The sequence below is a fragment of the Aphelocoma coerulescens genome, chromosome 17 (genome assembly GCF_041296385.1).
Source record: "Aphelocoma coerulescens isolate FSJ_1873_10779 chromosome 17, UR_Acoe_1.0, whole genome shotgun sequence".
In the NCBI taxonomy this organism is placed as follows: domain Eukaryota; kingdom Metazoa; phylum Chordata; class Aves; order Passeriformes; family Corvidae; genus Aphelocoma; species Aphelocoma coerulescens.
In genome coordinates, this window is record NC_091030.1 from 675,714 (window position 1) to 700,994 (window position 25,281).

The 25,281-nt window shown below is 60.7% G+C and overlaps 3 protein-coding genes across 8 annotated transcripts; 1 reads left to right on the plus strand and 2 right to left on the minus strand.

Moving 5' to 3' along the window:
- Window positions 1-200: 200 nt before the first annotated feature.
- Window positions 201-9,134, minus strand: LOC138119595 (ectonucleoside triphosphate diphosphohydrolase 8-like). 2 transcript variants are annotated; one of them, XM_069031662.1, is made up of 10 exons: window positions 9,067-9,134; window positions 6,203-6,334; window positions 5,665-5,782; window positions 4,515-4,665; window positions 3,873-4,032; window positions 3,110-3,340; window positions 2,357-2,617; window positions 1,834-1,944; window positions 1,545-1,679; window positions 201-674 (listed from the first exon to the last, which is right to left on the minus strand). In XM_069031662.1, the coding sequence occupies exons 2-10, from the start codon at window positions 6,320-6,322 to the stop codon at window positions 483-485; spliced, it is 1,479 nt and encodes a 492-aa protein (XP_068887763.1). In that variant the 5' UTR covers window positions 6,323-6,334; window positions 9,067-9,134; the 3' UTR covers window positions 201-482. The 2 variants fall into 2 exon arrangements, with proteins under 2 accessions (XP_068887763.1, XP_068887762.1); XM_069031661.1 differs by having other exon boundaries at window positions 9,008-9,105.
- A 629-nt stretch (window positions 9,135-9,763) lies between these two features.
- On the plus strand, window positions 9,764-17,113 carry LOC138119630 (ectonucleoside triphosphate diphosphohydrolase 8-like). 2 transcript variants are annotated; one of them, XR_011155551.1, is made up of 12 exons: window positions 9,764-9,912; window positions 10,417-10,561; window positions 11,214-11,331; window positions 11,976-12,129; window positions 12,612-12,771; window positions 13,304-13,534; window positions 14,027-14,287; window positions 14,650-14,760; window positions 15,021-15,158; window positions 15,491-15,818; window positions 16,300-16,380; window positions 16,902-17,113. XR_011155551.1 is itself a non-coding variant. In XM_069031713.1 (10 exons), exons 2-10 carry the CDS (start codon window positions 10,436-10,438, stop codon window positions 15,698-15,700), a joined length of 1,509 nt encoding a protein of 502 aa, XP_068887814.1. In that variant the 5' UTR covers window positions 9,764-9,912; window positions 10,417-10,435; the 3' UTR covers window positions 15,701-15,859. The 2 variants fall into 2 exon arrangements, 1 of the variants encoding a protein (XP_068887814.1); XM_069031713.1 differs by lacking the exons at window positions 16,300-16,380; window positions 16,902-17,113 and having other exon boundaries at window positions 15,491-15,859.
- Window positions 17,114-17,261: 148 nt separating this feature from the next.
- Window positions 17,262-24,874, minus strand: LOC138119631 (ectonucleoside triphosphate diphosphohydrolase 8-like). 4 transcript variants are annotated; one of them, XM_069031714.1, is made up of 10 exons: window positions 24,753-24,874; window positions 24,093-24,369; window positions 23,144-23,261; window positions 22,514-22,664; window positions 21,370-21,529; window positions 20,411-20,644; window positions 19,686-19,958; window positions 18,986-19,096; window positions 18,017-18,154; window positions 17,262-17,741 (listed from the first exon to the last, which is right to left on the minus strand). In XM_069031714.1, the coding sequence occupies exons 2-10, from the start codon at window positions 24,213-24,215 to the stop codon at window positions 17,559-17,561; spliced, it is 1,491 nt and encodes a 496-aa protein (XP_068887815.1). In that variant the 5' UTR covers window positions 24,216-24,369; window positions 24,753-24,874; the 3' UTR covers window positions 17,262-17,558. The 4 variants fall into 4 exon arrangements, with proteins under 4 accessions (XP_068887815.1, XP_068887818.1, XP_068887816.1 ...); XM_069031716.1 differs by having other exon boundaries at window positions 17,653-17,773; XM_069031717.1 differs by lacking the exon at window positions 19,686-19,958.
- Between the last annotated feature and the right edge of the window lie 407 nt (window positions 24,875-25,281).

Genomic DNA, 25,281 nt, shown 5'->3' on the forward strand with positions numbered 1-25,281 from the left:
GGAAGAGATTCTGTCACATACTACAAAAATATTGCACATCTTGCACAGGGCAGGATACAGATGATGTCATCTCTCTGCTCAGAGTTAGGTGCCCACCACAGCTCTCCATTGCCAGTTGCCTCCCAGGGCTGTTGGAAGAGCAGCCCAGCAGGACTGGGAATGCCAAGGAAACTGTGCTAGGCTGAGCAGTGACATTCATATTTGAAAAACAAAACTGATTTTATTTCTAGTTTGAATTTTTCTGGCTTCAGCCAGCCAGCAAGTCTCAGTCAGCTTTTGGCAGTCAGATTAAAGGAGTCTTCCTCTTGGAGAGAGATCAAGACACCTTTGTCATCTTCAACATTCACAGAGATGACCCAGTCAGATCTCCTGAGCAATCAAGATGGGTCTAATGCCCTCATTCTTCTCCACTTTCCACCTCTTCTGCACCACTTCCCTGCCTGGTTTAGTGGGCAGAATGCCTTTAGTCAGGAGGCTGGGAGCTACTTTGTTTTCCAGAAACAGTGCAGGAAAATGGCCACCAGGCCTGTCACGATGGCCAGCACGAGGAAGGAGACAGCCCCTGCCCACAGGCCAGGCTGGTGGCCCTTGACGTGCCTCAGAGCCTCGGCAGGGATCATGTTGGTGAAGTTCAGCATGAAGCCCAGCGTCCAGCCGATGTCTGTGTTTGCTGCCTGGGGGGAGACAGCACGTGGCATCATCCAAAAGTACCTCTGCCAGGCACCAGCAGCTCGGTGTGAGGGGCTCAGGGGCAGCTCTCCTGTGGGCTGTCCCAGCTGCTGTTTCACAGGGACCAGGCTGTGCTGAACCTGATCTTGCCAGCAGCAGCTGCACAAAGAGCTTTCCTGTCCCCCCTTCCCCAGGGCTAAGGGACAGCTGAACATGGATGACTGCTCCGATCCAGGTGTGCCTCTGTGACTTGCACATGATTTCGGGGCTGGGTTTTCCTCCAACCCCATAATCCTTCTAATTTGGCTGCAGAATCAGTAAGGTCAGAAAAGACCTTTCAGACCATCGAGTTCAACCATCAGCCCAGCACCACCACCATGTTCACCACTAAGATGTGTCCTCGAGTACCACATCCATACGTTGTTTGAACACTTCCAGGGATGGTGACTCTACCATTGCTCTGGGCAGACTGTTCCAAAGCCTGACCCTTTCCATGAAAAAAAATGTCCCAGTACCTAACTAAGCTTCCACTGGCACAACTGAGGCTGTCTCCTCTCATCCTGGAAATATTCTGGCTAGGCCATGCTCTGGTTCAAAGTGGTCATGGGGCCACCATCACTTCTCTGATAACAACATCAGAGACCAAAGTGGACAAATCCTGCTCTGTTTTTCCCTGACCCCCTTAAAACCAGTTACATCCACAGCAGAGAAAATGAGCCATGAGCTGGGTCAGAGGTTTGGGAGTGGATAAGCGAGAGTGAAGCTCTGCTGGGATCCCTGGGGAGCAGCCATGAAACAGGGACACATAGAAATGAGAACTCCAGAGATGCTGCTCCTGAACATGTCCATCCTCTCCCCTGCCCACAGGTGTTTACCTGCCTGCTGAAGTGGATGTTGCTCCAGGTGTGCTCGTTGAACTTGAAGCCATCAAGCAGCAGTGTCAGGATGTAAATGGCCACGGAGCAGTAGGTGGGCAGGTACTTCCTATCCTGCGGGAAGCTCTGCACCAGCTGTGGGGCCATCAGGGACATGGTGCAACAGGGAATGAAAGAGCTGCTCAGAAACCCTCCCTAGCCCAGGGAATAGCAGGGCTTGTGCTCTGAGGGCAGGGATTTGGGACAGGACAAGCACAAGGCTCCTGGCTGCCCTTCACAGGGCTCTCACCTCTGCCCAGTTCCTCCTGCAGAAGGCCAGGATGGTGGTGTTGACATCGCTCAGAGACTGCTGGTGGGTCAGGTTCAGGAAGCTGAAGGTGTAGTAGAACCCAGCAAAGGCCTGGGGACAAGGGGACATAGTGAAAACCATGGCTCCTGCCTCACCTGAAAAAAGACCCAGGGGCCTCTCTTGCCCGGGGACAGAGTCCCAAGTAATTCCCAGGGTTCTGCATCTGGCACCCCCCGATGGTCTACCAGAAAGTCTCAGGGCTGGCTGACAGCTCTGGGGCTGCTCTTGCCCTCTGAGCTAGCTCAGACATGCTCCCTCAGACAGGGCCTTCCCATTTCCCTCAGGGAAGGCTGGGACGTGGCAGGAGGCAGAAGCCACCCCCAGCATAGAAGAGGTTTACACATGGAACCAGCTCTGAGGATCACTCTCTCCCCACCCCTTTCCACAATCAGTGGCAGAGGAGATTCCCAGTCTCTGTCATCACCCCCCCCCCCCCCCCAGGCGTGGGGACGGAGCTGCTTACGAAGAACTGTCCCCGCACGGGGGGCTGGTACACCCCATTGAACCCGCACGGCCACTGCGCCCCGCAGCTGAAGTTGAAGAGTCTCTGCACGGCCGTGCCACACGCGGCTGGGTCCCCTGTCCCCGTCACCGTGAGGACGAGGGCAGGGCTGGCTGAGCTGGGTGCACGCACACAGGGGCTGTCGTAGAGCTCGGCCACGGTGATGTTCTCCTGGTACCCCCGCGGGTAGCAGGGGTGGGAGATCTGGGCACTCGAGCTGGCCTGGAGAGAGATGGGGCCGTTCATGGGGCTGGGGTGCACTGAAACCCTTCCCACAGCCCATCCCAAAAGGCAGGACCTACACCCCAGGAGGACTGGATGCATCCCAGCTGTGAGCTCCCTGAGCACCCCCGGCTCCCACAGCACGGGGCTCTGCCTCTGTGCCGGGCAGTTGTGCAGGGACTGTGCTGGGAAACCTCTCTCTGGGCAGCAATGGAGCAAGGCCAAGAGAATGGTGACAGCAAAAAACCTGCGGGTACAGCCGGGCTTGGGAAATTACAAAAATGCCACTCCATGTCAAGACAGGGGGAGAAGGGAGCCCTGGCTGGCAAGCACCACCTCCTTCCACCCAAATGAGGGAATTTGGGGGTTCCCTAGATTAAATCCAAGCCTCTGCCAATTCCCAGCTCTTTGCCCACAGGCACACCCAACATTGCTGGGGGAATGTGCCATGGCCCTGGGAGACGGCTGAGCAGCCCCCGCGCCCCGTGGCACCTGGTGCAGGGCTGCCAGCAGCATCTTCAGGGCCTGGCTCTGCCCGTAGCACAGGTAGCTGTGGCTGTACAGGGAGTAGTTGGTGCCGTAGAGCCGGAAGAACACGGACGTGTTCCTGTCCTCCACGGGCACCCCGGGCTGGAAGGTGATCTGCGTCGAGGCACCGCCAAGGTCCAGAGCTCCCAGAACCTCGGTGTCCTGGGGGTGTTCCCATCTCTCTGCAAACGAGAACTGGCCCAGCACACAGCAGGGGTCAGGCTGAGCTGCAGCCACTCACACTCACGCTCCCTTCCCTCCAGGAGTTTTGGCCTCAGAAGCCCCAGAGGCACCTTCCACGTGCTCCTGGCTCCCTCTTTGACCCCTGCCTGCCCACATCCTCCTCATCCCACAGACACTTCCACGCAGCACTGAGGTGGGGCCTCTTGGCTGCTGCACATCTGCTGGGATCTAGACACTTGGAGGAGGGAAAAAGCAACTCTGTCACCCGGAGGCTGACGCCGCTGCCGTATCCCTGTGATCCCAAAATCCACCCGTGTGTCAGCACAGGACTCCACAGGGCCAGGCTGAGCTGGACACAAAGATCCTGTTAAGCACAGTCATGGGGTTGAGTCTGCAGCCCACGACCACAGGGGGGGACATTTGCTTGGCTGCCCAGTGCCCCAAGGCCCCATTCTTCCCTCCTCTGGCACAAGGAACCCTGGCTGTAGGTCAGACAGGGACATTCTCCCCGCTCCCCCTGCCCTGCCCTCTCCCCGAGCTGCACCTTGACCAGGGTCTCCAGCAGGTAGTTGACAGTGATCCAGCCAAAGGAGCCCTCCTCGCTCCCCGTCAGGATCCGAGCTCCACGGAAATCCACAGGGTACTCCCCGATGGCCTTGGACACCTCGGCAAAGACCTGCTCGGCCTTGGTGCTGTTCTCCATCCTGCCAGCAAAGGCACAAACCCCTCAGCGGCTGCAGGCCCCGGCTGGCAGCTCTGGGAGCCGCGCTGGCAGCGAGAGGCTCCGGTGCCCTGCCAAGGAGCTGCTCGCACACATCTCCCCAGCACTGCCCTGCCTGCAGGTGGCTCCTGCAAACCCCAAACCCCTCACCCGGCGCCTTGGCACTCTCCCTGAAAGCGCTCCCTAAAAGCGGGCTCTGCTGGAGCACTGGCAAAGTTCATACCAGTCCGGCAAAGGGGCTCATCCCCTCTGGGGCTGCTGCCAGGCTGCGGCTGCAGAGGGCTGGGCTGTCCCCTGGGCACGGCCAGCGGCTCTCCGGGCACCCCACGGCACCGCAGACAGGGATGCTCTGCCCGTGGCCACGGCCTGGCCGGGCAGCACCCCCGTGCCCCAGCCCGTGTGCCCCAGCGCCAGCCCCGGCTGCGCCGGGCAGGGCGGGCGGTGCCAGCCCGGCAGTGCCGGTACCTCAGCAGCCGCATGCCGGCCGTGGCCCCCAGGTACGTGGGGGTCTCCCGCTGCTGCTCGGCCGGGACGATCTTCATGGCCCTGTCCAGGCAAGGCTTCAGGCTGGCGCCGGCCCCCGCGGGGTCGTCTGCGTAGCTGGAGATGCCGGGTCCTGCCAGAGGGAAGCGGTGATGGAGGGAGCCCAGTGCCACCCGCAGGGACAGCACAGCAGGGGACATGTGCACCCAGAAACGCCACTGGGCTTTTTTTGTTGCATACCCCGGGTAGTCCCAACCTTGCCAGGCCCAACCCTGACTCGTGCTCGGAGCTGTCCTGCCAGGAGGCTGCAGGTGCCGCAGCCACACGCCCTGACAGCCGCAGGAGCTCCTGCTCTGGACAGAGAGCGAGGGCCGCGGCTGTGGCTGGGGATGCTGAGCACACGCTTGATCCTGGGGAGGCTGAACTGCTGGGCATGGCCAGCCAGTCCTGCAGGACCCGGGGACAAACAGAGCTGTTCCCCATTTCCCTGAGGAAGGGGCAGGCTCTCCTGCACCCTGCTGCAAGGGCACGTGGAGCTGATAGGCACACAGCAGTGCCCTTGCACGGCCTCCCTATTTTTAGAGGCTGGCACTGGATCTGAGAACCCAGCATGGTCCTGCAGTGGGCAGGGACAGGCTCTGGGGTGGAAATCTCCCTCTTTATCTTCCCAGGGGCGTTGCACTCAATGACTGACATTAACCCAGGCACCCTTTGCGTTACAGTTTGCCCTCAGCCAGACCTTTGCAGTTAACCAGTAACTGCCTCACCGCCGCTGCCGAGCAGGACACGAGGGCAAGGGGAGCTCTGAGCCCTCTCGCCCCCTGCCCAAGCACCTCTGCCCTGGCCTGGTGGCCTTTGCCACCCTGAGCCCAGCTCCATGTACCATTTATCTGACCCTAGATCCACTCTCTAGCCTAGTCCTTTCCTACAGAGAGACTTGTCCTTATGCCAAAGCCTGACAGCACTTTTGCAATAGGAATAAACGCCCCTGTGGGTATTTAAAAATGCCCAATAAATAAATTACTGCTTATCACACCTGGCATGAATCAGCTTTGCTGTGTGGAACAGCCACACGGCCAGCCCCCACGGCGAGCTGGGCATGGAGAGGGAGGACAGATCCTGGCACACTCACCAGACACAGAGCAGGCCTCCACCTGGGAGACGATGCCGGTGCCGTTCTCCTTGTCCGCGGGCCACCGGTAGATGTAGAGGGATGTGTGTGTGGAGCCAGCATCAAACACCAGACCGTACTGGGGAGGCACAGGGGACAGGGGTGTCAGGGGTGCAGAGCAGCATCACCCACTGCAGAGCGAGAGAAGCTCCAGGAGAGCCAGCAGAGCTCCCGGTGGGCAGGGGAGCCTTTAGCGGCCAAACAAGACTGGTGGCCACCAGGACAGAAAAAGTCAGGTGGCATTGCCATCACCAGCTGTGCTGGGGACAAGGATCCATCACAAGCCCCTGGAGCTGGCAGTGCTCTGGGATGAAAAAGCTGTATGTGCTGTGGGGCCAGGCACAGTGACCAAACTTATCCAGACCCAGCCCAGTTTGTGCAGGGCTTTGTCCCCATGTTGGTGACAAGCAGCCCAGCCTGCCTGAAACCCGGGCAAAATCCAACACCCAACAGGCAGCCAGCAGCCACATGAGAGCTGTGCTCCTCCTGAGGACCCTACCTTGGTGCTGGGGGGAAGAAACACATCCTTCACATTCACGACGCTCAGAATGAGGGCGATGATGCTGCAGACACAAGTGGCTGCCAGGAGACCTGCAATGGCCTTGGCTTTGGAGCCCATTCCTCCTCCGACCTGCAAGGACAGCCCCAGCCCCCAGCTCACACCTCATGGATGGATACGGGACTTTCCCCTTCCCTGACAAAGAAGCCGCTCTCTGCTGCATGGCTGCTCTTAGCATGGAAGAGGATAAGATCCATCGGCTCCTCTGGACCCATCCCAGTAGGGCTGTTGGCAGCCCCAGGGTTGGGACACTGCTGTTCTCAGCACTCTCTCCTTGGAGGATTTTCAGCACAGCATTTTCAGCCCTGCCTTCTCACCTGCAGCCCCTCAGGTCCCTCTGAGCCTGGACCCCAGCCCTCTGCCCTCCTCAAGCTGCTGCCTGGCAGGCAAGTCAGCATCTTCCTTCACAGCAGCATTACTTGGGGAAGCCCAGCTGTGGCTAGCTGGAGTTCCAAGCTGGGAGCAGGATCATGGCCTGGCAGGGTCCCAGTGTGACCATCCCCTCTGGGGTGCAGAGCCACTCCCTCCTGCACCCACATGCTGCCACCTCAAAACTCATCCCGCAACACTTGGGACCAGGCCACATCTGTTGCCCAGCAGGCCCAGATTGTCCCTGAGAGGGTCCTCTCTGCTCCAGGCAGGGAAACAGCACCTCCAGCTGTGTGTCTCCTGCCTGGCCCAGCTCTTACTGATGCCAGAGCAGGTAAGAGACACTCAGGGACAGTGTCCTTGCCTGCTATGATCCCTACGCCTCTCCTGCAGCCCCAAGGGCAGGCAGGAGGGGAGAGGCAGGAAGCTGCTGCCGATCTGGACACACAGCCCATGGCCAGACTGGAATGCCCACAGTGATGGCCCTTGGGGAACAGAGCACTCCCCATGTGTCTGCCCAGAGCTCAGCTCCCAGCAGAAACAGCCCCCAGACACCCCTAAGAAATTGTAGCAAAGCAAAGGGTCTGGTTCTCTGTGACACGGCAGGTGAGATGTGCACGTGCTCAGCACCCCACAGCCGGTCCAGATGTGCCTTTCGAAATGCACAGCTCTCCCTCCTCCTCCTCCTGCACTGCCCTACCCCGTGCCACGAGCCACACAGGCAGGATGCCTGCCAGGAGCCAGGCTGACCTTGCTTCATAGTCCAGCTAAAAACTGCGGCTGTCCTGAGAGCCCTGGGCACAGCCCAGAGATGTGGTTTAAGCCCACCAGGGCTTTGGGTGGAACCTGGAGCTGTCATTTGGCTGCACCATTCTCCTGTGAATGCATAAAACCCCTGAGAAATTCCCCTGCCCTTTTCCCAGGTCAGTGGAGAGGAAAGAACTTTGGCAAGGTCAAAGGAGATGCTGATTCCTATTTTGGAGTCAGCATCTCTGGCAATAAAAAGAGTGACCAATCTCCTGTATTGCATGAGATGCACAACAATGAACAGCAGCCGTTCTTCTGGCCCATGTATTGGACACAGGTCTACTGAAATCCCTTATTAGACCTTATCGTACAGCCAGGAGCCTTCCATCTACAGTGGGTATGGCCAAAAGAGATAATATGGAAGCAGCTGATAAATCCCTGTCCTAGAAACAGGGAAACATTAAGGACGTTTTTGAGATATCAAAGTGGTCATCGATTCAAAGTGATCTCAGAGTCCAATCATTAACCCAGCACCCCCACGATAACCACTAAACTATGGCCCCAGTTGTCACATTCTCAGTCCTACCAGCCCTGCTGGAGTGTGCCCAGATATAACTGTGCCATTGGGATGTGATTCATCTGCTCCAGGTAACAAACAAAGCAATGGCAAAAGTCCCCAGCCCAGCCTACATCCTGGAAAATTCTGTCCCAGGCACTGTGCAATGGAAGGACATGAATTGGTGATAAATTGCACCGTCCTGCATGCAGGAGAGGGTGGGAAACGGGCTCCTCCTGCTCTGGTAGGGACTAATTCCCATTTTGACTGGACAGGAGGCATCCAAAGGCAGCACAGAGCCAGCTCTCCCAGGGAGGAGAGCAGGGAACAGGAAGGGAGCCCAGTGGGTGGAGAGCAGTGTGAGAAGCTGATCGATCTGCCCAGGCCTTCTGTGGCATCCCGGGGCCAGCAGCTCCAGTATCTGCTACCACCCATGCAGGTCCAGGCAGCAGCAGGGCAGGAAGGTGGTGCTGATGCCTCCAGAGGTGCAGAGGAGGCACGATGCTGCACAGTCCAAACCTGGACCAGGACTGCACTTGTTTGTGTAGGGCTGGGCATGACAAAGGGCTTGACAAACACCTGTGGGACATCCCTCACTTGCAGCATCCCTCGTGCACAGGGAGCAGGGCCTCAAAAATTGGGACAAAAGGGTCAGAGCCACGGCTGGATCTAAACTGCCTGCTGCTCAGGACAACGGGGGGCTGACTTCCCACTGGGCACATTTGGGATTTGAAAGTCGAAAGGACTCTGAAAGTTCTAAGAGGGTGACAGTGGGTGCCAGGAGCATTCTTGCCAGGCAGAGCAGTTCCCTGCATCCCACCTCCCACCAGCGCTGGGGCTTGGCAGTGCCCTCCATGCCTGGTCCCTGTCCCCTCCGTGCCCCTCTGCCCCCTGCACCTGGGCACCTCGTGCGGCGAGTGGCCGTCCCAGCCCTCTCGTCCAGCCCCACCAGCCCACGGACCGCGTTTCTCCCCAGCGCCGGCCCCGCTGCTGCCCAGAGCCCGCTCCCAGCCCGGCTGCATCGAGGGACAGCAGCCCCGGTCCGGGCTGTCCCCGGCGCCTGCCCCGCTCACCCCGGCGGCTCCGGCCGCCGCTGCGGCCCCACCGCGCTCGCCCCGGAGTCAGCGCGTACCTGGAGCCGGGAGCCCGCTCCTGGGACAAAGGCTGCCCCGCCGGCGTGGCCCTCCCCTTGGCCCCGGACCAGCAACCTGCCCAGGAGAGCGCTGGTCCGGGCGGCAGCGGGGCTGGAGCTGGAGAGCCGGGGTGGAAAGAGCATCCGGGCTTAACCATTTAGCTGCTGGAGGAGCGGCACAACCTGGCGCGCTCAGCCCGGGAGCGGGGCTCAGAGAGGGGACAGACCCAGGCAGCCCCTGCCCCGGGAGCCTGCGAGTCCCTGGCGCCGGGACGGGGCAGCAGCTGAGCTCCGGGAGTCCCCAGACACCCCTGCCAGACCTGCGGCACAAGCACACCGCGAGGGGCCGAGCCTGCCCTGTCACCCTGCTGTCACCCTGCTGTCACCCGGCTCTGCCGGACCCCCACTGTCCTGCTGTAGGCAGAGCCAGGCTGGCAGCGGGGCTCGGGACAGAATCAGGAAGGACCTGGCGGGTGAAGAGCTGTCCCCACAGCCATCCACGTGGGATCCATCCCCACGGTCAGGGACGGAACTGTCCCCACGGCTAGGGAGCCATCCCCATTGCCAGGGTCCCGTCTGTCCCCATGGCCAGGACCTGCCCATGGCCAGAGCCCCGTGGCCGGGTGTCCGGTGCGGGCAGCGGCAGCCGCGAGCTCCCCGCTCTCTCCGCCCGCGGCAGCGCCCAGAGCCCGCCCCGGCCGGGGCCGTCCCGGACGTCCGAGAGCGGCTCCGCTCCGCTTTCGCTTCGCTCTGCTCGGCCGGGGCGGGCCGGGCCCGGGGCCGGCGGGGAACGGGCTGTGCCCCGATCGCTGCCCCACGGAGGGACGGACAGGGCTCCGGGCGCAGGTACGGGACGGCCGGACCGCGGCAGGCGGGAGCTTCGCCCCTGCCCCTTCCCGGCGGCTCGGGGCCAGACAAGCTCATGGTTCTCCCCAGCCGCCCGCTTCGTGTCCCAGGGGGTCACTCAGGGGGTGGGGGGCCCCGAGGTGCCGGGAGAAGGGGACCCCCGGAGGGGCCGGAGGCTCGGGGCACAGGCAGGCGGGTTGGGGTTGCCCTGGAAAAGCCCCTCCCTCCTCGCAGACCCTCCCAAAACCATCCCTTCCCACAGACCCTCCTCCCAAAGATTCCCCGTCCTCTAGATCCTCCCAAAGACCATCCCGCCCCAAGACCCGCCTCCCAAAGACCATCCCTCCTCCCAAAGACCCTCCCACCCCACGGACCCTCCTCCCAAAGCCACCCCTCCCCACAGCCCCTCTCTGCAGACCCTCCTCCTAAAGACCACGCCCCCCGCAAACCTCCCAAAGACCATCCCTCCCCAGTGACCCCTCCCAAATCCATCCCTTCCCACAGACCTCCCCAAAGACCATCAATGTCGCCGCGCCTGCTCAGGGCGGTGGGCCGGGGCGGGCTGGCCGTGCTGGGACTGCTGACGGTGGCCGTCTTCGTCCTGGTCCTGATCCCGGCGAAGGATGCTGTCCTTCCTACCAGGTTCAAAGTAGGTGTCCAGTGAGACCTAGGGGAGCCTGGGAATGCCACCAGCCCCTTTCCACCTCTCATTCTTCCATCAGCCCTGCCTTCCTCTCAGCTTGCAAGTTTCCCCATAACGAGCCCAGCTTTTCAGGACTTAACCTCATCAAGGTGGCGCTGGGCAGATCAACCTCCCCCAAACCACGGTCCTGGCTGCTTGCTAAGGATGGGAGAGAGAAGTGCAGCCTTCTCCCCACAGCTGCTCCAGCTGCCCCCACAGGCACTCTCTTCCCTGTTTACAGACACCCAGGTCACCTGTTGGGTTTACACTTCTCTCCCCTGCTGCTTTCTGCTGCTGGTCTGCTAAAAAATGTCAGGTTTTGTGAGATTTCCCAAAGGCCTGGGAGCAGCCTGAGCCCTTTGGGACATGCCCGGATGCCTCCCTGCTCTGCGACTCACCCCGCTGACCTGCGCGTCTTTCCTGAGCTGTAACTCGCTGGAGAGGCGAAACCGGGGCTGTTAGAGGTGGAGCAGGGCTGCTAAAGGGAGGCTGGACGTGCAGACCTCTGCTGCCCACGGTCACACAGGGGAAGCAGGAGCAGAAGCTCTCAGAAACCCCCGTGGCGCTTGGTGTGGCCCCAAGCCAGCTGTGACACCCCGTGTCCCCTGTGCCTCCCCAGTACGGTCTGGTGTTTGATGCTGGCTCCACACACACGTCCCTCTACATCTACCGGTGGCCCACGGACAAGGAGAACGGCACCGGCATCGTCTCCCAGGTGGAGGCCTGCTCCGTGTCTGGTGAGTGTGCCAGGATCTGTCCTCCCTCTCTGCCAGCCTCCTGGGTCACTGCCCCAAACTCACAGCACCATTGCTGACCCAAGTCTTTCAGCCTGCTCTGGGCTGAAGGGAGATTGCCCTGTGAGGAACCACAGGAAAGGGTTAGGGGACAGTCAGTCTGCACCTGAGGGAGCCCTACAGTCATTGGGGGGTGCTGAGGTGGGTGAGGAATTTGGCCCCCAGTTAGCACAGGTCCTGCAGCCTGTCCTGTCCTGATGTGCATCACGTCACAGCTTGGGATGCTGGAAATGCAGTTTGCTCCTCCCTTGCCCCAGCTTCCTTGGTTCTTACCACAACATCTGTTCACACCTTCTTTCATGGCATGCAGCTTCGTGTGCCCACAGGGCCTCCCCAAAGCTCTGCATGAGTCCCTGAGCAATCCGGTGTCTCTGCTCAGATGGTGCCTGACTGCTCCCGGGGGCAGCCGTTTGCATTTTGGTGTCTGTGCTGCACCAGACACAGCAGGGCTGGGGCTATGGCTGTGACATCTGGGTATGTCTGAGCAGGCCCAGCAGAGCTCCCTGGGGAATGGGTGGACATGTCCCCTGCTGTGCTGTCCCTGCGGGTGGCACTGGGCTCCCTCCATCACCGCTTCCCTCTGGCAGGACCCGGCATCTCCAGCTACGCAGACGACCCCGCGGGGGCCGGCGCCAGCCTGAAGCCTTGCCTGGACAGGGCCATGAAGATCGTCCCGGCCGAGCAGCAGCAGCGGGAGACCCCCACGTACCTGGGGGCCACGGCCGGCATGCGGCTGCTGAGGTACCGGCACTGCCGGGCTGGCACCGCCCGCCCTGCCCGGCGCAGCCGGGGCTGGCGCTGGGGCACACGGGCTGGGGCACGGGGGTGCTGCCCGGCCAGGCCGTGGCCACGGGCAGAGCATCCCTGTCTGCGGTGCCATGGGGTGCCCGGAGAGCCGCTGGCCGTGCCCAGGGGACAGCCCAGCCCTCTGCAGCCGCAGCCCGGCAGCAGCCCCAGAGGAGATGAGCCCCTTCGCCGGACTGGCATGAACTTTGCCAGTGCTCCAGCAGAGCCCGCTTTTAGGGAGCGCTTTCAGGGAGAGTGCCAAGGCGCCGGGTGAGGGGTTTGGGGTTTGCAGGAGCCACCTGCAGGCAGGGCAGTGCTGGGGAGATGTGTGCGAGCAGCTCCTTGGCAGGGCACCGGAGCCTCTCGCTGCCAGCGCGGCTCCCAGAGCTGCCAGCCGGGGCCTGCAGCCGCTGAGGGGTTTGTGCCTTTGCTGGCAGGATGGAGAACAGCACCAAGGCCGAGCAGGTCTTTGCCGAGGTGTCCAAGGCCATCGGGGAGTACCCTGTGGATTTCCGCGGAGCTCGGATCCTGACGGGGAGCGAGGAGGGCTCCTTTGGCTGGATCACTGTCAACTACCTGCTGGAGACCCTGGTCAAGGTGCAGCTCGGGGAGAGGGCAGGGCAGGGGGAGCGGGGAGAATGTCCCTGTCTGACCTACAGCCAGGGTTCCTTGTGCCAGAGGAGGGAAGAATGGGGCCTTGGGGCACTGGGCAGCCAAGCAAATGTCCCCCCCTGTGGTCGTGGGCTGCAGACTCAACCCCATGACTGTGCTTAACAGGATCTTTGTGTCCAGCTCAGCCTGGCCCTGTGGAGTCCTGTGCTGACACACGGGTGGATTTTGGGATCACAGGGATACGGCAGCGGCGTCAGCCTCCGGGTGACAGAGTTGCTTTTTCCCTCCTCCAAGTGTCTAGATCCCAGCAGATGTGCAGCAGCCAAGAGGCCCCACCTCAGTGCTGCGTGGAAGTGTCTGTGGGATGAGGAGGATGTGGGCAGGCAGGGGTCAAAGAGGGAGCCAGGAGCACGTGGAAGGTGCCTCTGGGGCTTCTGAGGCCAAAACTCCTGGAGGGAAGGGAGCGTGAGTGTGAGTGGCTGCAGCTCAGCCTGACCCCTGCTGTGTGCTGGGCCAGTTCTCGTTTGCAGAGAGATGGGAACACTCCCAGGACACCGAGGTTCTGGGAGCTCTGGACCTTGGCGGTGCCTCGACGCAGATCACCTTCCAGCCCGGGGTGCCCGTGGAGGACAGGAACACGTCCGTGTTCTTCCGGCTCTACGGCACCAACTACTCCCTGTACAGCCACAGCTACCTGTGCTACGGGCAGAGCCAGGCCCTGAAGATGCTGCTGGCAGCCCTGCACCAGGTGCCACGGGGCGCGGGGGCTGCTCAGCCGTCTCCCAGGGCCATGGCACATTCCCCCAGCAATGTTGGGTGTGCCTGTGGGCAAAGAGTTGGGAATTGGCAGAGGCTTGGATTTAATCTAGGGAACCCCCAAATTCCCTCATTTGGGTGGAAGGAGGTGGTGCTTGCCAGCCAGGGCTCCCTTCTCCCCCTGTCTTGACATGGAGTGGCATTTTTGTAATTTCCCAAGCCCGGCTGTACCCGCAGGTTTTTTGCTGTCACCATTCTCTTGGCCTTGCTCCATTGCTGCCCAGAGAGAGGTTTCCCAGCACAGTCCCTGCACAACTGCCCGGCACAGAGGCAGAGCCCCGTGCTGTGGGAGCCGGGGGTGCTCAGGGAGCTCACAGCTGGGATGCATCCAGTCCTCCTGGGGTGTAGGTCCTGCCTTTTGGGATGGGCTGTGGGAAGGGTTTCAGTGCACCCCAGCCCCATGAACGGCTCCATCTCTCTCCAGGCCAGCTCGAGTGCCCAGATCTCCCACCCCTGCTACCCGCGGGGGTACCAGGAGAACATCACCGTGGCCGAGCTCTACGACAGCCCCTGTGTGCGTGCACCCAGCTCAGCCAGCCCTGCCCTCGTCCTCATGGTGACGGGGACAGGGGACCCAGCCGCGTGTGGCACGGCCGTGCAGAGACTCTTCAACTTCAGCTGCGGGGCGCAGTGGCCGTGCGGGTTCAATGGGGTGTACCAGCCCCCCGTGCGGGGACAGTTCTTCGTAAGCAGCTCCGTCCCCACGCCTGGGGGAGGGCAGTGGGAGTTTGGGGCACTGCTCTAGTGAGAGAACTGCTGGAGAACTGCTCTAGGGGAGGGTCTGAGTAGTGCCAGCCCATTGGAGCTGGGATGTGCCTGACACATGGGGACACACAGGGTGCTGACCCGTGTGCCAGGCAGCCCCAGACCTCTGCTCTCCCAGACCAGTCCCTGTCCCTGTGGGCAGCACTCCCCAGCTCCCTCCCTCAGGGTCACTGCCATCAGTGCAGTGCTGAGGGGGGCCTTACAGGGACCCTGCAAAGGGGTGGGGGTATCAGTGGCCTGAGTGCTTCACTAACCTGTCACCTTTGGTCTCAACACACACAGGCCTTCTCGGGGTTTTATCACACCCTTCACTTTCTGAACCTCACAGGAGGGCAGTCCCTGAGCTCGGTCAATGCCACCATCGCGCAGATCTGTGCCAGCAGGTGGGAGCAGGTGAGATTCTGCCCAGGAGTTCATTTTGTGGGCACTGAGGGCTCATCCACAGCCCATCCTCTGCTGTGGACAGCTGGAGAGAGCCAGGAGGAGCACAAAGGTCTCTGGACGTGGAGAGGGATGGGAGAGCAGCCTGCAGCCCCCGGGGCCTCCTTGCTCTGCCGGTCTTTGCTCCCAGCTGCCCTGAGGGGCTGTTCCCAATGTGGGCACACCCAGCACTGCTCCGTGTCCAGCCTCCCCCTGTTCTCCCCCCTCTGCAGCTGCAGCTGTTGTTCCCCACGGCGAGCAGGACCCAGCTCCGTGATGCCTGCACAGCCAGCTCCTACAGCCTCACCCTTCTCCTGCAAGGCTACAAGTTCAACCACACGACGTGGCCCAGCATCCACTTTGTCCAGCAGGTACAAGAGCATCCAGCAGCTCCCAGATTCACACTCTGTGCCAGGAGGTGCCTTGTGCCCACCCTGCTGCTGCTGGGGACGGGGATACCAGGGCAGCACGGCCCCACTGCCCATACCCATGGCAGCTCTTGAGCTACACTGACGCAGCTGCTGGGACACCTGGCCTGGCCCTTTATGCTCTCTCCCAGTTTATGTCACTGCTGGGACCTCTGCAGCCCCAGGTGGGCACAGAAATGGTGGTTGTGGAGCAGGACCTGGGGGTGCAGGCTCTTCTCTAGTTTGCCTGGTACTTTGCAGCCTTTGCCATCCCTCTTGCCCCTCTGTCTGCGCAGGTTGCTAACACAGATGTGGGCTGGACTCTGGGCTACATGCTCAATCTCACCAACATGATCCCCTCGGAGCCTCCCGCAGCAGTCACAGGCATCCCGAGCTGCAGCTGGATAGCAGCCACGGTTCTGCTGGCCATCATGCTCATCCTCACCTTCTGCCTGCTCGCAGCCACGTGCTGCCAGAGGAGCTCCTCAGGCTATGAGCACCTGTAGCAGCACTGCCTCCACCGAGTTCTGCTGCCACACCTCTGCAAGGAGCTGCTTCCCGGGAATCACCCCTGTGTGCCCAGGGGCCATGGACTTGTCCTGGGGGGCCCTGAGTCGTGGCCTGGTGAGCTGGCACTGGCACAGCTGTAAAGCATCCTCCTCACAGCCGTGTGCTCTCTGCTTCTCCTTTCCCTGCGCTGCTGGTTGAGATGCGCCAGGAGGGAGGGCTTGGCCATGCAGGGCAGGGGCTCAGCGCCGGGGCCTGGGGACCTCAGGGCTGTGGGGTGGCTGGAGATGGGCATCAGGGCGGTCTGGCAGCAGTGGGACTGTCACAAGGCTGGATACAGCCCACAGCAGAGTGGGGCACACGTGTCCTGCCCTGTCCCAGTCAGGGTCTGCATCTCCCATGGCCAGCGCCAGCCCCAGGGGCCGTGGCATTGGGGTGGGGGGGCACTGGCCTGGTAGACAGGACTTGGGCTCTGCCCAGGACTGGGAAGCCCTGTGAGGGAGGGATGGCACAGCGCCCTGCTCTCCTGCATGAGGTTCTCTCCAGTCCAGCTGCACCCTATGCCTGGCAGACAGCTCATCCTGCCTTCCCAACACAGGGTGATGTGGGAACACTTCTGGGACATGGCAGAGGCAGTTCCTTACATTTCTGGGGAGTCCCACTGGCAGCCAAGTGATGGGTGAGTTGAGACCCCTCCTCTCAGAAGGAAAAGGCCTGTCCTTGTCCGCTGCTGGCTCCTCTCCAAGTTCCAGCAGACACCTCAGTGTCCCCAGGGACACCTCCCGTAGATTTGTTGCCCCTCCCCTGAGTCTCCATCATCACCAGCCCTTACTTGGGAGAGGGAAGGAAGGAAATCACAACAATTTGGGAGCAAAGTAACCGGCATTTCCGCACGTGCTGCCTGTTACAGTGTTTATTTGGGTGACGAGAGCTGGGAGGTGCCCAGCATTCCACAGGGACGCCAAAGGTCTGCTCCTCACTGTGGGAACGCAAACAGCAACAGGAACCATCCACAGGGCAGATAAAAACGAGCAGAACCAAGGGCAAAGGCTGTGGGCAGGACCCAGCTGAGGCACGTGCAGGGCAGGACTCACAGCCTGCTGGAGCCTCATCCTGACACCCACGGGGTCCAGGCCTTCTGCCCGTGGGACAGCGCTGTCTGCAGGAAGGCACTGAGGAGCTTCAATCCTTTTATTCCAGGTGAAAAGGAAGATGATGAGGTGAAGGGTGAGATGTGACGATGGGATGAGATGACATGACAAGCTGATGAGAATGGACCCTCTGGAGGGGCGTGGACCACACTTCTGACTTTGGGTGCTCAGTTTTCCTTCTCTCTCCAAGCCCATCTCCACATCAGCCCCACCCTCCACAGGGACCCCAGAGCATCCCTCAGGCTGGCAGGGACCCACCTGGCTGTTGGTGACCGTGGTCACACCGGCACTGCATGGAGCACCCTGTCCCCAGGTGCCTGCACCGTGCCCCACCAGGCTGGCACTGGGGCACTGCCCCACGGCCAGGCTGGCTCTCCACAGCCCCACGGCCAGGCCGGTGGGATGGAGCCGTGTCTGTGACACGCAGAGTGGTGACAGGAGGCACACAGGCTTGGCTGAGGCTTCTGCAGGCTGATCCCATTGGGTCTCCATGGGAGTGGAGCTCCTCTGGAAACCTCAGAGAGTGCCTGTCTGCGTGCTGGGGGTCAGCCCCACGGAAAAGCAGACCCAGTACTCTGGAGCTGTAGAGATGAATGTGCTCAGCAGCACAGAGCCAGCCCCAGGCTGCCAGTCCTGCACTGGGGACTCCAGCACGGCCCTGCAGCCCTCATCCGATCCCACTGGGCTCCCAGACACGGCCAGGCTCCTACACCCACAGCAGCAGGAGCAGGGCAGCGAGCCCCAAGACGAGGGTGAGGATGATGAAGGTGACGGCCGCAGCCCACAGGGAAGGCCTGTGCCCCTTCACCCTGGCTGGAGCCTCGGCCGGGACCATGTTGGTGAGGTTCAGCATGTACCCCAGCGTCCAGCCCACGTCGGCGCTCCCCGCCTGCCCCGGAGAGAGGGGACGGGGGGTTAGCCCTGCAGGAAAGCCACTGCTGTCACAGGGCCACCCACCCGCTCCTGCTCAGCCCGAACAGCGTGTCCCCACAGCAGTGCCATGCCAGGATGGGGGGCGGGCAGGGCTCTCTGGACTGCTGCTCCCCAGTACCCCCACAGAGGGGCTGGCTCCCCCCAGCACCCCAACATGGGTATGGCTCTTCCCCAGCACCCCAAAACAGGGTGCTGCTCTGCTCCCCCTCACGGGCTGGGAGTGCTGCCCACCTTCATCTGGAAGAAGATGTTGTTCCAGCTGGTCTCGTTGAACTTGTAGGCATCGAGCAGGAGTGTGAGGATGTAGTTGGCGTTGGCACAGTATTTAGGCAGTCGCTTGGGATTCTCTTTGGGGTAGCTGGAAGACAGCTGGGGTGGGGAATGTTTGGGGATGAAGGGAAGTTATTCACAGGCAATTTCTGTGCAGAGACAAAGCCCTGACATGTGCTGCCTGAGCGGCAGTGGCTGCACAGTCACCAGCATCCAGAGGGAGACTTCAGGGCCAGGCAGTGATTTTGGGTTTCTATACAGTGCAACTCCTGTGGGGAGGATCTACACTCCACATGGAAACACAGACGGATATTGTAGCTCCTCCTGCCCCAGATTCTCCCATCTCAGCCTCCTCCTGCAAGGGCCTCCTGCTCTCTGCCCCATTGGGTGCTGACACATCCCTGGGCTTATCCACCCCCATTTGTTGCCCAGAGAAGCTGTGATTACCCCATCCCTGGAGTGTTCAAGGCCAGGCTGGATGAGCTTAGAGCAACCTGGTCTAGTGAAATATGTCCCTGCGTATGGCAGGGATATGGAACAAGATGAGCCTTCCAAATCAAACCAGTCTGGAATTCTATGATTCCAAGATTTGACTCGTCTCCAGCATGGTGCCAGCAGCTGGCTCTGCTCTCACCATCCTCCCTTGCTACAGACCCACCTCCATCCCCATTCCCACCTCTATCCCCAGCTCCTGGAAATGAGATCCTGCCGCCCTTCCCTGCCCTGGCTGCCCTTTCCCCAAGGGTGTATGAGCCACGAGTGGATGCAGGACAGTGCTGGCTCCACACAGAGCTCAGGGGCGGCTCTGCTGTGTAGGGCACAGCTCAGAACCAGGCAGCCTTGCTCTGGAGGGGTCCCCACTCCCTCTCCCCACCGCAGGACCCCTTTGCTTGTCAATCTTCCATGCAGCCTCCATCCTGAGGAACGTACATCCTCCCAGCTCCTGGTGCAGAGCCCCTCGATGGCCTCTCTGACCACGGCCAGCGGCTGCCCCTCCGTCAGGTTCAGGAACTTGAAGTTATAGTAAAAAGCAGAGAAGGCCTGCAAGGTGAGAGACAGAAACACCGGTGAGCTGCAGTGGGGACCCCGGGCAGCCGCCTGGAGCAGGAGGTGGGGTTTTCCTTCACAGGGTTTGTCCCATCCCAGGAAGTCCTGGGGCATTGTTGTCCCTGTCCCAGCAAGTGATGGGTTGGGGGTTGGTGCACACAGCCAGAGCCTTGCCTGAAGGCTGCTCTCTCAGTTCCTGGGCTTTCACCAAACACTTGGGGTTTGACAAACCCCTGTTTTATTAACAAATCCATGGGAGTGCCCAAGGCCAAGATGGACAGGGCTTGGAGCAAACTGGGATAGTGGAGGGTGTCCCTGCCTATGGCAGGCGGTGGCTCGAGAAGAGCTTGAAGGTCCCTTCCACCCCAAACCAGTCTGGGATTCGATGATTCTCAACACGGTCCCATTTGGGGATTAGGCTGGAAAACCACCCAGCAGCAATCCCTGGCACGCCCTCAGGCCGTGGCGCTTGGGGAGCTCCTTGCCCCGTTCCCTGCAGGAGGTGACAGTGCCAGGGGGCAGCGGGGACACCCCAGCCCCGGGGCCGCCCTTCCGAGGAGGTGGGAGGACGGATTTGCCTTACAATGAACTGCCCCCGCAGCGGGGGCTGGTAGACGCCGTCGAAGGTGCAGTCCTGGCTCTGGCCACACGCCGAGAAGTTGAACAGCTTCCTGAGGGCTGCCAGGCACCCGCTGGCATTGCCCCTGCCCTCCAGGGTGACGCTGCTGTCGCCCAGGGGCAGGCGCGGGTCGCTGCCCTCGGTGCAGGGGCTGGCGTGGAAGGAGGACAGCGAGACGGTCTCGTTGTAGCCCTTTGGGTAGCAGGGGTGGTGGACTCGTGTGCTGGGGAACGACTCCTGGGGACAGCAAAATGCAGCTGCAGCTCCTCCAGACCCTCCTGGCACTTTGCACCTCTGAGAAGAGCCTGGTCCTGCATTTCTGTACACCACATAAAGCCAGAAGATCCCAAACTGCCCCTTTTGACATTTTCCCCATCCCTGCAAGTGCCCAAGGCCAGGTTGGATGGGGCTTGGAGCACCCTGGTCTAGTGGAAGGTGTCCCTGCCCATGGCAGGGGAGTGGAACAAGATGAGCTCTAAAGTCCCTTCCAACCCAAACCAGTCTGTGATTCCGTGATGTCCGTGCTCCTCTCCACATTTGCCCTGCCATGCTCCAAGGAGTCTGTCCTTGCTCTCAGTCCTTGCTGACGCCTCTCCAGAAGAGCCCTGCCTGTCCTTAGTTTCTGCATTGACAGCTCTGTGGCTGGCATCATGACACCACAGGCCAATTACCCCTTAGCTGCCTCTCACCACAATTAATTCCTTTGCCAGCCGTTTCAGCATCTCGTTCTGCCCGTAGCAGAGGTAGCTGTGGGTGTAGATGTTGTAGCTGTACCCGTACAGGGTGAACTCAGAGGCTTCATTCTGGCTCATTGCTGAACCTTCAGGCATAAAGCTGATTTGAGTGGATGCTCCTCCGAGGTCCAGTGCCCCGAAAATGTTGGCTGCCTCCGGACGAAGCCAGGCGTGTGCTCTGGGGGAGTACTGTCAGGGAGAGCCAGGAGAGGAAGAGGAGTAGCACAGAATGCCCTGAGCAGAATTCTCATCCCATTGAAGGCAACAGGATTTTGTTCCTAAATTCACTCTGCATGTGAGCCCCCCCACCAGCCGGGGTATTTATCAGAGCCAGGACAGAGAGGGAACTCTCTGGTGGGTCAGCAGGTGCTGATGTGCTGTGGGCTCACCTGGCTCTGAGTCACCATCCCCAGGCCAAAGTTCTGGTCAGGAGTGGCTTGGGGACCTGCCCTTCCCGAGGAGGCTGCAGGGGTCCTGGTGCAAGAGGAAGGATTTCTATCCAAGAATCCTCCAACAGCCCCCACAGGAGCCTGACACTGCCAGCACCACTCTGAGCTGTGGCAGGGCTGGGACAGAGCTTTGGTCTGAGCTGCCTTCAGCTGGAGTCTCCCAGCAGCACAGGGAGATGGAGCTTCCCAGGGCAGGGAGACAAAGCCCAGCTGTGCTGCACTGACCTTGCTGTCCCCGAGAGTCCCTCTGTCCACACGGTGTGGAGATTGCCCTGAGCTCTTAGCAGACACCCTTGTTCCCGAGTTCTCCCTCCTCGCTCGCTGTGGGCAAGCCAGAGGAAGTGTCTCTTTCCCCTGGATCATTCCCAAAAGCTGCCAACCCTGACCTCTCCTGCACTGACAAAGCTTAAGGAAAATCAGAGAAGCTGTATTAGCCAAGGAGTGGGCATTCCACCCCTGTCCCACCTTGGTGAAGGAGTCCAGCAGGTAGTTGATGGTGATCCAGCCATAAGCTCCCTCCTCCTCTCCTGTAAGGATTCGAGCCCCTTTGAAAGCCACAGGGTACTCCTGCATGGTTTTAGTGACCTCGGCCAGGACTTGCTCTGCTGCTGAGCTGTTCTGTTCCCTAGGAAGGGTGCAAAGGACAGGACACATAGCCAGCTACACCAGAGGAAATGCAAGGAAAGGGTCTGGTTCTCTCCCAGTTCCACATACTCCCAGGCTTTGGAGCAAGCAGTCTGTTTGAGTGGGTGTTTCCTGCCATGTGACTTGCCAGAGCTGCTCACGAGGGGTAAATCCCAGTGGTCTCAGCTTGGCATTGCCAATCTAGGGGCAAGAGCAACCTCTCCTCTCCAGTGCAGCTTGATCCCAGTCACCCAGAGCTTTCCCAGGCCACCCTTCCCTGCCCAAGTGCAGGAGGCTGGAGGGGGTTGTGCTGCAAGGCCCGGGTCTGAGCATCACCTGCTGGCTGTGCCCGAGGCAGGGCTGGTTGCTGGCCTCCAGGGTTTTTTTGGGAAGGTTCCAGCCTGGGTTCAGACCTCTCAGTGGGGAAGATGTCTCAGGGCTGTTCTTGCTCTCTGAAGTGAGCAACCTTCAGGCTATGGCCCAGCTCCTTCCCAGGTCTGATTTCCAGGGCACAGAAATAACATGAGCTTTCTGCAGCCATAAAACCAAGAGCCATGAAATGAAGGCTGGCATTTGAAGAGAGCTAATAGGGGCTGGTGAAAGGTGAGGGCAGGACCTGCAGCACTTCCTCACCTCCCACCTCTGCCCCACAAGCACCCACCCACCTGGGCAGGTGGCACAGCTCCTGGTGGCATCCCAACTCCCTTGTTTTCAAGGAATAATGAAGAGCAAACAGAGCTCTGAAGAGCATTTCTTGCTTGGAACTGGGCATGCAGCACCATCCTGGGACGTCTCAGCAGACATTGCTCAGGACAGTTCAGCCATGCCTGTGTCCCCCCCAGGCTGCCTTTTCCCCTTCCCCTCCCTCCCCAGTGGTTTGCTCATGGCACAGGGGGAGCTGGGGTCCTGGCCCTGTGCAGGAACTGTCCTGGCAGTGGCTGTTGCAGCTTTGTCACTGCTGTCACCCCCAGCCCCACAGCAGTACCTCAGTAGCCTCATGCCAGCCGTTGCTCCGAGGTAGGCGGGGGCATCCCTCTGCTTCTCAGCAGGAACAACCTGCAGGGCTTTATCCAGGCACTCCCTTAAGGAATTGCCAGCCTCAGGGGGATTGTTGGCATAGCTTGATATGCCTTTCCCTGGAAAAGAGTCAGGATGGGACATGGGATGGGCTGATGGGAACGGCTTGGGTCAGGGTTGTGGGAGCAAGAGGGCACAGGGCTGTGAGGGCTGTCACCTCTTCGCAACAAAGGTGCCTTCCCAGGGTCCCCTGGTGCCCTGAGACCTGACTGACCCACACTTCCATTCCTCTCCCGCATCTCCCATGCTTCCAGCAGCGTCCCCAGTCGCTACAGGTGACACCTTCTCCAGCCAGGACAGCAGCTGGGGGCACCCCAAGGTGGAGGAACAAAAACTAATTCACCATCGAGGTGCTTTGGTCCCCCCCAGAGCATGGGCACCCCAGGGCGCTGAGGGCCCGGGGCTCAGGGAACACCCGGCCACAGCCACGGCTCCCCCGTGCCCGCAGTGCCAGCCCGAGGGACAGCTCTGACCCGCCAGGTCACCCCACCCACCACTCGAACAGGGCAGGCAGAGCCCATGGCAGGGGGATACTGACCCTGCACATCGCAGGACAGGGTCTGGCTGACCACTCCCGTGTCGTTCTCCTTGTCTGAATCCCACTCGTAGACAAACAGGGAGGTGTGGGAGGAGCCCGCATCAAACACCATCCCATACTGGAAGGGAAATGAAGACATAATCAAGGTGGAGGAGCAGCAGCCTGGCCCTGGCCCCATTGTGGCCCTGCCAAGGCAGAGGGGCCAGAAGATTCCCCAAAACTCATGTCTGAGGCACAAAACCCATCAGCTGTGCCGTGGCAGAGCAGAGTGGTGCTCTCAGCCCCCACAGTGACTAAGGGACTTCATCATTCCCTCGCTGAGGTCTGTGCTGCAATGCCAGCTCACATAAACATTTCCTGTTGTTTCCTCATGCTTTTTTATTTTCTTTCATGGTCACATACCTTTTGTGTCTACACTGGCCCCACCGTGGGGCCTGCAACTCTCCCACCTCTCATGCTCCCTGCTGCCCCGTGGCTGCACCCAGCCTGGCCAGGGACACCAGGGCCTCTCCAGGCGCTCTCAGCCACCTGCCTCACCCCCATAAAACCTGAACCCAAACCCCTGCCAGCCCATGCCAGCAGCTGGGGTGGGGTGCTGTGCCCAGGGCACGACAGGGGGAGGCAGGATGCTTGTGCCACGGTGTGAGGGTCGGAACAAAGGGCACACGGCGGTACCGTGCCCTGGCAGAGCAGAGGGAGCAGGGCAGGGCTCTGCCCTACCCACCCGCCCCAAGGTAATCTCCAAACCCGGCACAGCATGGTGATGAGTTCCAGAGGAGGCTTCCCCTCTGACTTTCCTCTGCCTGCACCTCGAGGTGGGGACAAAACACCCACCCTGCTACTGCCAGGCAGGTCCTGAGCCCACATCCCCTCCGAGCTGCTGGCTCTGGGCACCTGCTCAGGGTGACTGGGCTCACCACAGGTGCTCAGGGACCTTCTTGGGGCTCACCTTGACCGTGGGTGGCAGCGTCACATCTTCAACCCTCACCAGGCTGAGAACCAGGGCGATGATGGAGAGTGCCACCAGCGCCCCGACGATGGCACTGGTGAAGGGCTTCTTCTTAGCCAGCATTGGGGTGAAGGCTCCTGGAAACCCAAACACGGGAGGAAGGTTGGACACCTGGGAGCAGCAGTGTCAGTGAGAGCTGCAAGGAGATCCACTCTGAAAGCTGATGCTGTCTCAAGCTGTGCCACTCAGAAACCCCGGTGAGCAATCAGATCTTCTCCTGGGAAAAGCAAGATTAGGATAAAATACAGGGGGCTGGAGGGAAGAGGGGCTGGCTGCCCCGCAGCCTGGCAGAGCCGTGATGGGACCACAGCCACCTCCCAAGTCCCACACCCGCTGCTGCCCGGCTGCCCACTGCCGGGAAGGGTCGGGTCTGGGAGGGGCGGGAGGAACCTGCGGGGAACGGAGGAGGGAGAAGCTGCAAAGGCTCGGTGTGAGGCACTGCAGCAGGGGAGGGTGGCTGCGTTTCCCAGGCTGTGAGGGAGCTCAGCTCACCTGCCCGCACTCCCGGAGCCCTGCTCCAGCAGCACCCAGGCTGCGCCCCGGTGGGACCCCGCAGGGCTCTGTGCTCCTCCAGGTGCAGCGATCCCACTTTGGACTTGCCTTTTATATCCTTCGGGAGCGGATACTGCTGGAAAGTCTTTCCCCCGTTATTTTCTCTGAGAGCTCATCGGCCTTAGGTGAAACTCTGGAATATCTGTTCTCCTGTCTGTCTTGCCGGTGTATATTCATGGCCCAGTTCGGCATTGTCCTTATCTTCAGCCCATTAGTTCCTCCTCCTCATTTGAATGAAATCAGGTGAAGGACGCATCTCTGCGTTTAACCCTTGCCCTCTCCTTCTCTGTGCTGTCACACCCCCCATTTCTGTTTTCTCTTTGCTCTCCCCGGCCTTAACACTGCCTTTACAAGCTCTCTGCAAGGTCTGTGAGAGGTGAGAGTGATTTGCAGTACCCAGTGCCCCGGGATCTAACGGAGCGTAGGTACCTGATAATGAGTTTTCCTACAATGAGATGGAAACTCCCACAGAGGGGGAGGATTGCCCTGCCAGGGGGGTCTCAGCAGCACTGGCTGGGCTTTGCCAGAGGACACTGGAGAGGCCAGGACACTGTCATGGCCCAGCTGGGACTGTGGT